The sequence below is a fragment of the Protobothrops mucrosquamatus genome, unplaced genomic scaffold (assembly GCF_001527695.2).
Source record: "Protobothrops mucrosquamatus isolate PMUCROS unplaced genomic scaffold, P.Mucros_1.0 scaffold386, whole genome shotgun sequence".
NCBI classification, from domain to species: domain Eukaryota; kingdom Metazoa; phylum Chordata; class Lepidosauria; order Squamata; family Viperidae; genus Protobothrops; species Protobothrops mucrosquamatus.
Genome location: NW_015386718.1, coordinates 207245 through 223414, shown reverse-complemented (window position 1 = coordinate 223414; position 16170 = coordinate 207245). Strand labels below are relative to the sequence as shown.

The 16170-nt window shown below is 37.8% G+C and overlaps 1 protein-coding gene across 1 annotated transcript in view; it reads right to left on the bottom strand.

Annotated features, from left to right (window-relative positions):
• The window catches only part of NFATC1 (nuclear factor of activated T cells 1), a 120120-nt gene that overhangs the window by 68118 nt on the left and 35832 nt on the right, over positions 1-16170 (bottom strand). The window contains exon 4 of the mRNA XM_015815924.1: positions 2601-2803. Coding sequence (XP_015671410.1) covers positions 2601-2803 — 203 coding nt within the window. The remainder of the gene's footprint in view (positions 1-2600; positions 2804-16170) is intronic.

Genomic DNA, 16170 nt, shown 5'->3' with positions numbered 1-16170 from the left:
CGGAAGTCCAACCTGAGGAGTGAATGATCTGACCATGACAGGGGCTCTATCACTACGTCCCCCTTTTCCAGATCATTCTGCCACTGGCCAGAGACAAAAATTAGATCTAGTGTGTGTCCCCCCGTGTGAGTTGGGGCATGAACTAATTGGGTCAAGTCCAGGGCCGTCATGGAGGCCAAGAACTCCCGAGCCGCCGCCGCCATTTCGCCCGCCGATGGCAGATTGAAATCCCCCATGACTATAAGTCTGGGGGTCTCAGCTGCCACCCCGGCTATCATGTCGGCCAGCTCAGGCAGGGCTGTTGATACATAGCAGGGAGCCAGGTATATAATCAACAGGCCCACTTGCACCCCCTGCCCCCACTTCACAAGGAGGGACTCACCACCGTCTATCTGAGGCACAGTGGTCTCCCTTGGGCCCAGGTTCTCCCGTATAATGACCGCTACCCCACCGCCCCTACCCCGGGTCCTTGGCTGATGGAATACCTGGAAACCCGGGTCCTTGGCTGATGGAATACCTGGAAAGCCTAAGAAGTATTTTATAAAGTAGAAACAATAAGCAAACACAAATGGCTAACAGGTTCCAACTCAGAATTCAGAAGAAGCAAACCAGGTTTGTACAATTACAGTAGCCTTACTTTCCTTTCTGTGTCTGGGATTCAGGACTGATTCAGATATATTGATAAGCCAAGGTTCCTTCCTTCCTTCCCTCCCTCCCTTACAGGATTAATTCAAATGATTCTTTGATGATACTAATGAAAGGGAAAATTATGGTTTGCCTCAAATTAGGAATGAAGGAAGGTAATTATTGCATATCTTGGGTAGATTATGTATTTGCCCAGAAAATCCTTGAAGACTTCACATCATGTCTGTTATGTATATTTTTCCCTCAAGGGCCTGTAACTTTTATCAATTTTATTACATAGAAATTCTATAGGTGAATCTTCCCTAATAAAAATATTGCAGGACTGTTATATGCCTGCCAGACAAAAAAAGAGCAACTACATTTCAATAATGCAGAGGATGACTGGCCATATGCTACATTTATACAAATTGACTCCTTGCCATTCAGTTTGGTGGAATAAAGCCAGTCCCACAAGCAGTTTTAACTAGAATTTGGCACAAGTCTTCTGCTATAAAATATCAAGAATGGTCAGAGCTGTCTCTGTCTTGGTTTTCAGGAAAAAAGAAAAGGAAAAAAAATGCTCTATTTGATGAGTTGCTGCGGTAGCAAACAAGTCAGTCGGATTTGAAACACAGCCAAGCATCATCACTCCTAATGGTGGATCAAGACTGCTAATGAAGTCAGGATGTTGCACAGTCTGAGACCTATAAGTGAGCTAGCAAGAACTTTGGTGCCAGATGCATCATGGAGTTATAGTGCAACGCTTTATAATGATATCCATTCAATTGTGTCTGATTCTTGGTGATTCTATGGACCCGTTCTTCACATTTTCTGATCTTGTAAAACTTCTTTCTGTTGTTTTATGCTCTTGCTGATGTTGGCTTTGGTGGTGTCTAGCCACCACGGTTTCTGGCGGCTTCATTTCCTTTTACAGCTGTCCATTCTAAGCATAGCCATCTTCTCTACCAATTCCTTTTTAGCGATGTTTATTCTAAATTACAAATGTAACAGCAAATACTAATTTGCCCTATGGAGCTGTTACCACAGTGTTAAGACCAGACACATTCATGTTTTAGGCACTGAGGTGTTTCCTGTCCCAGATTTTGGATATTACCACTTTCAGATAAGAGGATGAGAAATGAGCTAATAAGAAGCTACTGTAGTTCCTGACTAATCTTTCTTTCAAGGCTTTGATTGGTTATAACTGCAATTCCTGAGACAGATACAATCTTACAGAACCAGTATAAATATGTCTGTAACACAACTTTATTCATCCAAGTTGCTTGGATCACACACTTCATTAATTTTGACATTCCACCAAACAGCAGTACTATTTATATATCATTACATGGATACTAGACTAAACTGGTTAATGCACAGTGAGTTCTAAGAGTTTCAGGCAATGAGATTTTGATAATAATACATAATAATTATGTTTAAGAAGCTGATCCTGCAGTGAAGCTACAAGGGAAAACCATTTTTCTTAATATGCATTATCTTGTTTAGACAGTTCTTATCTAAATGCTATCTTACACATTTTGCTTTGTAAGAGTGTCAATAGTTTGTTCAAATTTAGCCATATTCTTGCCACTCATAAAATGCAATCTTAGGGAGGTTAATTCAGATTTATTTGCTTGCTTTGTTCATTTTAAAATTGTATGTCAATTTTCAAAACCAAGTTTTTCCATTTTATTGGGTCTGATTGCCGGATAAATGTGTTTCTGATTATAGCTTCCATGTGGTATCACTTTATAAGTACCTAGAGNGAATCTTAGCGTACCTTATATTCTTGGAAGTTGAAGGTCATTCTTTGTTTATATTGTTGCTCTCCTTTCTTTTTCTTTATACCTTTTTGCACTTCTATCCTTATTCTGTTCTTACTTTATACACCTTTTCTTTTGTTAATTTATGTTGTCTTTTACATGTAAAATTTAATAAAATTATAAGACGGGACATAAAAAAGAGGTAGGGCTTACATTGCTTTCATGTTGTTTTCAGGTAAAAGTGGAATTTCCAAGACTTTGGTGTTGGAAAGTATGGTTTCGTGGCTGGTTGTGGAAACAGTCTTCCCTGTAATCCGATGAACTTGATAGAAGGCATGGGGCCGCAGCAGGCGGTCATCTGCAGTCCCAATGAACAGCTGTAGTGTGAGTGGTTCACTTTCTAAGTAACCATGTAGCTGTAAAGAGAATATAAAAAGTTCTTGCTGAGCACCATATACATCAACAACTAGGAATTTATTAATGTTTTATACAAAAGGCAGTCTAATTGAAGGAGAAAACCAGTGATAGGGCTAACTTTTAATCTCTCCTCACCTACCCACATTAGGATGCATTCATTTTCTATTTTTTTGTGTAATATAATATTGGACCAATACAGGTAGTTCTCAACTTACAACCATTTGTTTAGTGATCATTTGAAGTTACGACATTGAAAAAAGTGACTTATGACCATTTTTCACACTTACAACGGTTGCAGCATCCCCATGATCACGTGATCAAGATTCAGACATTTGGCAACTGGCTCATATTTTTGACGGTTGTAGTGTCCTGGAGTCATGTGATCCCCTTTTGCGACCTTTTGACAAGCAAAGTCAATGGGGAAGCCAAATTCATTTAACAACCATGTTACTAACTTAACAACTGCAGTGATTAGTTAACAACTGTGACAAGAAAGGTTGCAAAATGGGGCAAACTCATTTAACATCTGTCTCACTTAACGACAGAAATTGTGGTCGTAAGTCGAGGGCTATTTGGAGAGAGGTGCGCTTAGGGAATGTCTCATTATTTTACATGACCTAGAGCATTTCATTGAGGCTTTTAACAATGCTGCTTCAAATTGCCAATAATGTCATAGAAGACTTTTTAATGGAAAAGACAGAAAGATAGAAAAATCAGTTTAAAACAACAGAATCTGTATTTTATCTACAAAAGCCCAGGTTCAGGCATTGCAGTAATTCGAACCTCTGTTTCATCTCTCTTGCAGGTTTTCAACTATCGATGGCCAAACTCATAACAAGTAGCATAATATATCAAGGAATTTGCATAAAGGAGACAGGCAGATGCAGATAATTCTAAATTTGCACCACATTTTTAGATATCCAAGCATTAGATCCTATTGGATCCAATACTAAAGACTTCTTTGCATTACCTGACTATTTTTAAACTGTTATTTTAAACCCCATTCAGGCTTTTTGCATACTGCATATTCTGTGTAATAATCAGAGGCACCATTTTAACTGAGCTTATACAGCTGTTGCTTACCTTTTTCAACTGCAACTTTAAAGAAAGAGAAAAGCACCAGCCAGAGCCTCATAGTGATAACATATGGGATGCTTAAACATAACAAATGAAAACAAGAGATTGGACGAGACAGGGACGAGGGAAACCTCAGCTAAGTAGTTCAATCTGCACTAGTGTCTGGCTACCTCTTGGCACGCCGTATTACAGGAGCTCCTGATATGCACACAGCTGAGATCTGCCAAAAGAAGCCTTCTGTTGCATGCAGAAGCCCATTAAAGCTGGCACATTTGGCACTATTTTCACTTACATTTATAAAATGCCTGAGCTAGCAAAATATCACAAAAGTGAAGTTATAGTGAAACAAAGGCATCTAGCTTCAGAGGTGTATCAGCCACCTTTTGGTGGGATGGTGTACGGAGAAAACAAGAGTCGTGGTTTTTGGAAGTGACTTCCTGGTTAGTATAAAGATTATTTAGGGGACAAAACTTAAAAACATAATTTCGTTGTGAGTTTACACAATGACAATAAAGATATTCTATTCTAAAAACAGTCTTAGGAAATCTTTCTCACGTACCTACAGCCCATCTTCCATTGGTTTGGAAAGCCAGAATGCAATCAAACACTGACAGTGCAGAAAGCCAAAAGAATATAACAACATCTCTGCTGGCCTGATAATGCCAGACATGTGACTACTCCTACTTAATTCAATAGGACCTATTCCCAGGTATGACTAGGACAGCAGCTTAGAGATGCCTTCCCCAACCAGGTGTTTTTCAGAAGTTCTTGGACTGAAACTCCCGCCGTTTCTAAAAGCAAGATTTAAGTTTAGGAGTTACAATCCCAGCACATTTGTAGAATGACATCTCAAGAGGGAAACTGGCTTAAAACATAGAACTGGAGTCAATCAACAGGCAAGCTTGCGTTGTGTTTGGTTCTGCCTCTTTCTTATCTGGGCTTAATAGGAAAAAGGATGGATGAGCTTTTACTCTCTGAAGCATCCAACAAGGATGTCACTTCCTTGGCATCCGCCTAAAACCAAAAGTAATTCCTATTGCAAGCATGATTCTTAGTGTCTCTTTACCAAGACTTATTAAGGAGAAAAGGACAGGTTTACAAATAATTCTGGCAACTGAACTATTTCCTATCTACAACCAGTATATCACAATACATTAGAGAAGAAACTTCCTCATCTTTCCTTTTTATTTTTACTGCCTTTCTGTGAACTGATAGGTAGGTCTCTTCCCTAGTTCTGAAGGAGCTTATAGATAGTTGTATATAAAGCCATTTTCTGAATCCTCATGAGTCTGGCTGCTGATTACAACATTGGTATCTTCTGAAAGTATAGAATAGAATAGAGCTGGAAGGGACCATGGAGGTCTTCTAGTCCAGCCCCTGCTCAAGCAGGAGGACTTATACCAGTGATGATGAACCTTTTAGAGACCGAGTGCCCAAAACCTGGCCCCGCCCCCATTCTACCCCCTGCCCCACCCCTGCCCCGCCCCACCCCCACCCCATCCGCAGGGCCATTCACCGTCTCCAGGGCCCGCCGCAGATCGCCCAAGCAGCCCAGCAGTGCCATGGCGGCCACGCCCTCTGCCCCCCGCAGCATCAACTGTGCGCGATGGGGCATGAGAGCAGAGTCTTGTCTACGCTACCTGGCTGCCATATCCTTGGCTGCGCTGTTTCGCATGGGCCATGCTCGGGGGCGACTCTCCTTCAGGGGGGCTGCTAGTGAGGAGGGGATCATGGGGGAGGTGAGGCTGGGGCAATGGCATGTGTGCCCACAGAGAGGGCTCCGAGTGCCACCTCTGGCATGTGTGCCATAGGTTCGCCACCACTGACCTATACCATTTCAGACAAGTGACTGTCTAGTCTCTTCTTAAAAATTTCCAGTGATGGAGCGCCCACAATTTCTGAAGGTAAGCTGTTCCACTGGTTAATTGTCCTCACTATTAGGAAGTTTCTCCTTAATTCCAGGTTGCTTCTCTTTTTGATCAGTTTCAACCATTGTTTCTTGTCCTGCCTTCTGATGCTTTGGAGAATAATTTGATCTCCTCTTCTTTGTGGCAGCCTCTCAAATACTGAAATAGTGCTATCATGTCACCCTATTTCTTCTTTTCTTTAAACTAGCCAAACCCAATTCCTACAGCCATACTTCACATGTTTTAGTCTCCAGGCCTTTGATCATTTTAGTTGCTCTTCTCTGAATTTCCCCCCCCAAACACTCAATATCTTTTTTTTAGTATGGTGACCAAAATTGGTTGCAGTATTCCAGGTTTTATAAAGCGGTACTAATACTTCGCGTGATCTTGATTCTATGCCTCTGTTTATACAACCCAGGATTGTATTAGCTTTTTTGGCTGCTGCTGCACACTGCTGGCTCATATTCAAGTGATCATTCACTAGGACTCCAAAGTCCCTCTCACAGTTACTGTTTTTGAGCCAGGTCTTGCCTAATCTGTACTTATACCTTTGATTTTTCCTGCCTAAATGTAAAACTTTGCTTTTCCCCACATTAAAATTCATTTCATTGGATAGGGCCCATTGTTCAAATTTGTCAAGATCTTTTTGGATCCTAAGTTTGTCTTCTGGGGTACTGGCTATTCCTGCCAGCTTAGTGTCATCTGCAAATCTGATGAGTTCCCCTTCTATTGCCTCATCTAAGTCATTTATGAAGATATTGAAGAGTACTGGGCCAAAGACGGTACCTTCTGATACCCCTCTGCTTACTTCTCTCCTTGTGGATGTAGTACCATTGAGGACTACTCATTGAGTACGGTTTGTCAGCTAGCTACAAATCCATTTGGTGGTGAGGTTGTCTATTCCGCCTCTTTCTGGCTTACCAAGAAGTAGGTTTTGATCTACTTTGTCAAATGCCTTACTGAAATCTAAGTATACTACATCAACAGTATGAACTTCAGTTCCCGGAATTCACTCTTATTCATTATTAGGGTGCTCAACAAGTGGGCCACATTTATGACCATTTGCAGCATTCTGTGTTTTACATTGGTTCTGCTGAAAACTGGCATTTATTTCCATTGGTTTGCTTAATGATTATCATAAAAAAGGTTGTAAAATAATGTTGGTCACGTGACCAACCTGTTTTATTACTGTCATTAATTACCTTGACGCACAGGCTCCATTACAGTTGTAACGAGTATTACATGTTCATTTTATTTTTTTATAAAATTGAATTGTTGTGATTCTTTTAAGGATCCTAATACTGCAGATGCCTTGCACTGCTGATATTATCTGATTGTGTAATGAAACATCTGCAAGCAAACAACCAAGCTCAGAGAGGATCAAGAACTCCACATTTCAATCTTGAGATATTTGCTTCTATGGGAACTTTGGATGTTGCTAAAGAATTCAGGCTACAACATGTTTCAGCTGTATATATTGCCAAATTAACGTTATAAAGAGTCATATTCAAAACTCAATCTCTCAAGGTCTTTAAAGGAACCAACAGAAATCAGATGATTCAAACTCGTTTCCTTGTTTGCATCAAGCATCCAATATATATTTGTCCCTATTAATTTCAAATGTGAGATATTCCACAGCAATTAATTTCTCACTGATTCCAGATGAAAATGTAATCACTGACCTATCCATTACCAAATCTGCCTGGCAGTTTTCCAGACTGAAAACAAAGATCTCTGTTTAGTATATCTGGATTTTAAAATTTTCTATGATTTCAGAAGTGTAAAGAGAATATTCATAGAAGGTCTTGTTCAAAAGAATATAGATACTAAAATAAAAGCCCACTATAATCGTAATGTGATCTCAACTTGTTAAGTTGAGGGGCTTTAACTTGGTAGAGACCTCCTCATTAACATCTCTGTATGAAGTATATAATAGGGATTAAGAGTGGAATCCCTCGTAAAATATATTTATCTTGAGGTAATATTCTTTTTAATAACAATAATCTCTGAGAAATTTAATGGAAGTTTCAACTTTTGAGTCTACTGATATTGCAACTATACATTCAACAAACTGGGTTATTTTTCAAAAAGGAATATTAACCCAAGTGTTTTATGTTTATGCAAAATTTACATCTGTATACATTGTAAATTCTAATCTCTTGCAGTAATCCACAGATATAAGGGCAGCAAAAGTGACTTTTTCTAGTTAAAGGTACAACCAGATTGTTAACTGTACAACAACCTCAATAAGTTTATTTGCTCCATAATTATCCAAGTCACTGGTACAGAAATATAACAAGCCAACGTTATATTGGGGTGGGGGGGTAATTAAACAAAAGTCTTCTGTATCAGTGTCCAAACATTGTTGCATGGAGTGTTTTTCTAATTAGGGAGGTTGCGGGATGGATAAGGGTGTGGTGAGGAGATTCCTGAGCCAACACATCATTCTGTTGTTACATTCTCTAAATGAACCATTGCACTAGGCAGTTTCAACCCCACAAAATGTTAGGAAACATGTGAATATGGAAGGAGACTATAGGTTGTTTTTTCACTTGTCTACGAAGCACTAACCAAAGAGCTTTCGGAATATTGGCAAATCTTTATTTGCAATGATTGAAGGATCTGCCATTACAGATTGAAAGCAAAGAATAAGGAAGGGAAAGGGGGCCATTCACTCTACGAGTAATGCAGAGTTGGGGGCATGGGCAAAGCTTCATTAACCTAAGCTGTGTTACAAAGCCAATCACTGGGTGCCCTCAAGGTTTTGACTGGAACTTTCACTATGACTCCAATTGGCTCTAGCTTGGCCAATGACAAGATTTTTATACTAGAACAGGGGTAGGCAACTATGGCACTTTATGACCTGTGGACTTCAACTATGACCTATGGACTTTAAATCCTGAGTATGCTGGCTCAGGAATTCTGGAAGTTGAAGTCCACAGGTGTAAAGTTGCCATAGTTGCCCACCCTTACACTAATAGATCTCTTAAATGCAGAAATCACTACACGGAGTCAATGCAAAACTCATTAGGCATAAACAGAAAGCCTTAAACTGGTGTGCAGCTTGGGATGGCAGTTTCCCTTGTAGCTTATTTACATTAGCATGGGAAAACTGGGTTTTAAATACATGTGTAAATTTTAATAACTAGATTTGTTACATTGTCTTCAAATTATTTGTGTACCAGCTGCTGAGCTGCCGGCATCATATAAAAACAGGTATTAATATACAGTGGGAAAAATGGAAAGCAGTATTATTTAAATGAATTCTTATGAACTACTCAGAAATATGATTTGTAGCCAATCATAATGCTGCATTACAAAAACCTTTTTGAGCTAAAGCTTCAATAACAGACAAGTTCACATCCACCCCAATTTGATATAACCAGGATGAGTGGGCCTCCTTTTCTAATTGCTCTCAGCAAAATTCAAGGGTTCAAGTGCCACAAGAGAACAGAAAAAAATGTTTCATTTTACTAAATGCTAATATTGATATCTTTCCTATCATTTATAGCATTTTCTAGTGAGTTATGAGCAATACGTCTAAGATTTGAGGTTCAGTTTCCGATAAAGATCTATAATGATGTCACATGGAAGACAAGTCTCTTGACAGTTGCAAATTTTAAAAAGAACATTTTTGACAAAAATCAGCTCCTCTTACTATTTCTGCATTTTATTTCACTTGGAGGAATATCAGATGATTCAAAATTAATTAAACAATATCATTATTTATTATTATACCCACTTGCTGAGTGGTATACCTTCATTAACACAAGTAGTGATGGCAGAACACTGGAAAATAGACAAAATAGTTACCATTTAGAACTATGGCATTGTTCAATGTCCATCTTACGATATGCTTGGTTTTAAAACTTGTAGTTATGCCTGAAAGACTAAAAAGGTTTTTTATGTCATAGACAGTAAGACCTTTTCTAGAGCACCAGTACAATACATCCATGGTTGTTCTTATTCCAGCTCTGAGTCCAAGTGATGAGCAGAAATCTTGCTCATCTAGAGCAAGTGCTAGCACATGCTACGAAGTTCTGGTGCTCCCTTTGTGTAGCAGACTGGCCTATTAGTTTTTCAGCTCTACAGTTCTTGACCAAGAAGCCTGTGGTCAGTGTATGAGTTCATATTTCTCTGACATTTATTGCCACACATCTTCTCATCCCCTTTGTTTTCAATTTGAAAACAGATCTTGCAATTATTTTGGCTACTTATTCAAGCCAGATGTTTGCCGATAAATGTATTATGTGCTTAGTTAGCCACTTACATCAAGCCCAGAAGCAGGTCTAGAAAAAGAATTAAACTGTTATCAAAGCCACCTATTTGTGCATTACAATATAAAAACTTGTTCTCACTACAAACATATCAAATACCTATCTCAAAATGCATTTGCGTTTGGCACTAACCTGGGAAAAGCATATAGATCGGTTTTCCCCAACCTTCCCCCCCAAAAAATTTTGCTGAATCTAATATTTGCACTCCCATTATTTGCACTCAACATGGCCAATATGAGAGATACCATTTATTTTATTTTCTTTCTTTCTTTTCTTTTTTCAGCTCCATTGATCACATAATATTTTCTATTATTATATTACACAGCTACCACCATACTATGAAATAAAACATGATATAAGAATTAATATTTTAAAAGAACATATTTATGTGCTTAATTTTAGATTACATACTCATTTCATAACTGGGATAGATCTAGCGGTATTGTGTTTTTAAGGTAGGAAGCCATCATTTTCAGATGGGTTTTGCTTACAAAGACCTCTGTCCAAGGAAGATTTCCAACTTCCTAAATTTCTCAAGTTATTTCCTACCACACTTTACAGAAATAGCTGTCCCTCCTCTCTCCTGTTAAGCACATAAAACCTCAAAATGGAACAGTTATATCAAATATACAAGACCACTATGTGACTGGAAAGGTGAAATTAGCATTCTACATTGTTAGGAATATATTAGGAAATCATTTAGGAACTATGTATGCAAACTACTAGGAAAAATATTTTTCCCAATAGTGAATATTGTAATTCTCTCCACTGTTACAGGATTGGTTTTATGTTTGTGTATCGGTTGCTTTTGTGTTCAGTAGGAAAGAGAACTATATATGCATACACACACTCTCACATATTTTCCACACATGCTCTGGAAGAGTGAATTCTGTTCCTGGCTGACAGTACGGGAAGCATGTGTCACGTATTCTATTTTTATCCTTTTCTTTCTCTAACATGGCCCCAAGACTAAGGTGCCACTATCAGTCTTTCTGTGACTAAATGCTGCTGACAGAGAATTCTGCAATATTAGAGCAAGACCTGAAGAATCAGAGTTACTTTCTAAATGATCCTATGGTATTTTATAACATATAGCTGTATCATACCTTTGCCAACAAATATTACTAGTGACAGCAACAACTAAATTTGATTGATCTTAATTTGAGCTTCTTCAAGAAAGGTGAGCATTCTGCACATTACTGAATGGTGATAAGGCAACTTAAAGAAAAACATAAAACTTTTAAAAAATGGAATACCTAAAGAAACACAGGAAGCCCCAATGGTTATTGCTACTCTGAGAAGGCAGCTAATCATCCCTTCCCTAACACTGATAATTTATTTGACCATTTTAGTAAAAAAAAGATACATAATAAATATATCAGGAACATGTTGTGTATCCTCTACCTGACTTTATCACTTTTATTCTTTTTGTGGTGAAAGAAATAATTAAAAATGTCCTAAGCCATCTTAGAACTTCAAAAGGTGTCCTCAACTTTACTCAGCCAGTAAAGCCCAGAGCTAAGCTAGAGGGAGAAAACCCAACCAGCATCTCTACCCATCCCCAACAAATACCCTCAAAACAAATTAAAGAATTAAGAAACTTCTTTCTGTCTCACAAATATGCTGTTTGAACTAGTTGCTTTATCAGGCAAAAAGCAGAAATGGCCAGAATTTGCCCGAACCATTTCCCAGAATACCTGTGAGATGTTACTTAAGCTTTTCAATTATATCCTTAAAGAACGCTTATTTAGCCTATAAGTAAAATCATCTAAGTGAAATGATTGCATATAGTTTTCCTCTGTTCAACCAGTCTTTACTCTTCCTTCTTGTTCTGTTATTCTGGCTCTGCTAAATTGTGTATATGTAGGGGAAAGAGAGATCTGCCCTTATACTTTTTAAAGTGTCATGCACACAGATGACACTAATAACTATGCACACAGATGACACTATAATAATAACTATGACTCATACTCCAAATGATGCTAACAAAGCACTATTTTAAATTAACATAGCACACTTTACAATACACTTACATTGATCCAGGGTTATCATATCATTTACTTTGTAAACAAAGTGCACACAGAGGACTCGGTAGTAACAATACAGAAGCTTATTCAATTTGACTGAGCCATAGCTGGGGGAAAGCCTCTAGTGACATTATTGAAGCAGCTCAGAAAAGCTGGAAGCTATTTCTGTCTAGACAGTAAATATGTGTCATTGATAAATCACAAAACTCTTTTCCTTAGTCTGCCATCTGGGAAAATGAGGATTTAGCCCCTAGATGTAGTAAATTCTTTACAGTTACTAACACACAAACAAAACCATTAATTGAGAATAAATCTGTAAACCATACCTGCTGAATTGGGATTTGAAGAAAACTTCTAACTTATCAGAACAATCATGACTTTATATAGCTTCCTGAGTCTCAAATGAAGTTTGACACTGAGCGTAAGCACTCTTGAAATGAACAGGAACTGCATAATCAGCACAAACTTGGATCATTTCATGGGGTCTATGTAGAAGTTTGTGCCATTTATGTCCATATCTGGAAAGTTCAGAGGCACTTCTGGGAGGTAATGAATATCCTCTGAATCAAAATCTCTTCTCCAACTGCCTTCCATCCATAATTTAAGAAAAATATGAAACGATTAGCCTCTGCCAAATGAAAAAACTTAATACTACAGTTTATCTGCTAGGCCCAGATCGTATGCCTGCAAGAATAACCACAGATATAAATCTTGAAATTAGGTTCAAGAATCAATTGATGAATTATTTTGAAATTAAAAGATACTTAGGGAAGTGTTATTTTTATAGCAATATTCAGAAATAGGATTATTAGGAAGTGAAGGCTAACAGCTGCACAAACTAAGCTATTTAAAATAAAAATTGCAGTAGTTTTATATCCAATATTGCAAAGTTTTCAAACACATGTGTGCTTTGCATCTAAACAGCGCAGTAAATAAAAATGTATGCATATGATGATATGCCTCCAGGCAGAGATTGTTCATACCTACTGTATAAGACAATAATCTTAATGCCAGTGTGCCATAAGGAACTATTAATCTCGAGTAATAGAGATATTTTGCATTCAATGACTGGCTTAACAGGTATTTGGGCAACCTTCCAGAATAAAATGCTCTTTACAGCTGCTGTATTACACCAGACCCACTTTTCATGACCAGGGAATGTGGAACTGGGCTTCTTAAACATGCTAGAGCATGTACTGAGAATAGGACTCAAGCTATTTTTATTTTTTTCATGATTTGTAAGTTGGATGGGAATTGGCAAAGCCCCTATACACTGGCTAAAGAAGTCAACATTTGCTTTAAAAAACAACAACACACTTCTTTAACCTATGTAATAACAAGTCTCCATAAAGAATGCTTTTCTTTTCATTTAAGCCGTATCCCACCTGATTTCAAAACAAATTTTACATCAAATTAAGATCCCTAAGATCACATCCATATTTTGAGTTTCAGTGTGTTCAAAACATATTCTGTGCTGATTTCATCGGACCGTGCAGAGAAACTTTCTCTTAATTGTGTACAGCTCGTCACTATTTAAATAGCTACTAATATAGGTGCATACGAAAGGCTCTGCTGGATTAGACCACAGTGTTGCCTACTCTAGCATTCTTCACAGAGCCCAACCACATGTCTTCAGGAAACCCACAATCAAACATGAATACAGTAATAACTTTCAGCTCAGCTTCTCCAGTAATTGGCAATGAGAAGTTTCTCTGACACTCAAGGCAAGTTTACTGCCTAATCCACTTTTCATTTTCTCCAATTCAATGATCCCTTTCACAATATCATATGCTAATGCCTTTCAAAGTTGAATTGTGTATGGTTATCTCTCATGATTTTTCCTTTTCTGGAGGCTATCTGATTACGCCTCCAAAAAAGGAAACTAGTTATGCCTAAGAAAAGTTGCTTATCGATGTCATCCAGATCAACATCCTTAACAATGAGTGTTACGATTCCATTTTGATCCTCAGTATTATTTAGGCAATTTTTAGGAGGAAATGCATCCACAGTGGATGAGCTAGAGCAGAGGTCCCCAACCTTTTGGGCACCAGGTACCGGTTCTGTGGAAAGAGGTTTTTCCGTGGACTGGAGGATGTGTGGTTTTGTGTGCTGCCTGCATCTCATGGATGGGGCTTTGCTATTTTGTGTGGACCGGTTGCTGGCATGCCGTGGACCGGTACTGGTCCACAGACTGGGGGTTGGAGACCCCTGAGCTAGAGTCTTGAGCATCATGCATCTAAAAAAGCTGAATGGAAGGTATTTATCTTGATCTAGGATAAAACACAAGCATATATAAAAGTGCTTTTTTGAATAGAACCCCAAAGATTCCACTGTCAAGTCAATGCTTCCTGATGAAAAAAGTCAGTGTGAGATGCCAATAGTGCCCTTTCTTTGTTTCATGCATAGGGAAGATGTGAGAAGAAAATAATGAACTGGCTTCTTGAAGAAATTAATCTTCTCTGAAAGTTTATACTATAAAGCATAGGTTGGTCTTAAAGATATCAGAAGAACCTTTCTTTGGCAACTCTTCCTAGAAGTAGCAGTTCTTCTGCAGAAGGGCAAAACTTTTGAGATAATTATGTAATCATCAATGAGCAATTCACACATACATTAGGCGCTGTGTCCCCTGGGTCACAGGAGGATAAGAGCAGATCAGTTTGAAACACCTAGTAATGCCAGTCCCATCAATTGGGGGGGAAATGTGAACTAGACAAGAGTGACCACAAAAATCAACAGCCAACATCATGGGTTTTTTTTCCTTGTAAAAGGAGATGTGAAAATTAGAAGGGCTGAGCAGGTGTCAGGTGTCTCTTTTTAGATCATCTACCTCTCATATGGTAGCAAGCTGCATCCAGTTTCTTTTATTGTCCCCAATGCTTAATGATCAGGCTTGGCTGTTTGAGAGAACTGAAACATTTATCCAAATCCCCACACAAAATCAGGCTTATAGAATATGGGGTTCTAGAGTTCACAGCCACTGTATATCGGCTTGCAAGATTTTGTAAAAATGATAAAGATAAAGAAGGTGTATTTTGAAATCATCAAGAGTCTGCATAGGGGGAGGGAAGGCAAGAAGCAGTCCTGATGTGATGAAAATTAGACAAGGATGATTGATCATAAAACAGTACGTTGAATGATTATTAAGACAAAGTTTTATAACTACAATTAACACATTCAAAGGTCTTCCTGTGAACAGGAAGCTTAGCTTATTTTAAAAGAGGCAGTCCTTTGAGTAGATAACATTAGAAGCTATATTTAAAAGCTTCATTTCTGTAAATATTTGGATAAAAGTAAGTACTGGGAAATACCACATCATAACCATAATATTTTTAATGAAGATAATGTTTCAATACCTAAAAATGAGTGGAGAAGAAAACATCAGACGAACCATGCTGTGTATTGTGCAAAATGCTGAAGTTACTGGAATTTAATAACACTCTTCTTTAAAAATGTAATTTTAAGGATTCAAGTTAGAATTTTTTGTATAAGTTATATATTTGCAGAATCTTATGATATATAAATTAGCCTTTATATTTCTGAATAGAATGATTATTTCTATGTAAAAGTTGGGGAATAAAAATCAATACCACCTTAATTATCCCACTGATTGAAAACTAAGTAATTGTTTTATGGTGGAGCTATTATATAGTCAAAACACAATAATGAAATCTGTTCGATTTTTTCTTAAGATATATATCTCAACTTCCTGGTAGCAAAGAGTACACGGAATCAAGTCACAGCATCATCAATCATTCTTCAATGGAAGTTTTGGTTATATTAGAATAATTAACAAGACTTCTAGAAAAAGACAAAAAATATGATGCAGTAAAATCTTTGAAGAAACATTTTGAATTACTGTATTAGTATGCAGTTTTGGAGTCTTCTATTACCATTGTACATTAAAACCTAATATAGGTTTTAAACAGGTCATTTTCTTGATTTTATTATATTTTCAAATCATGACTGTGTACCTTAGAAGTGAGGCCTGTGGAAAAATAAAATAAAATATCTAGATAAACTAATCTAAGCCCAATGCAGCTTCCATTGAACATCTGGTGTTGCAGGACTGAAGTAACTG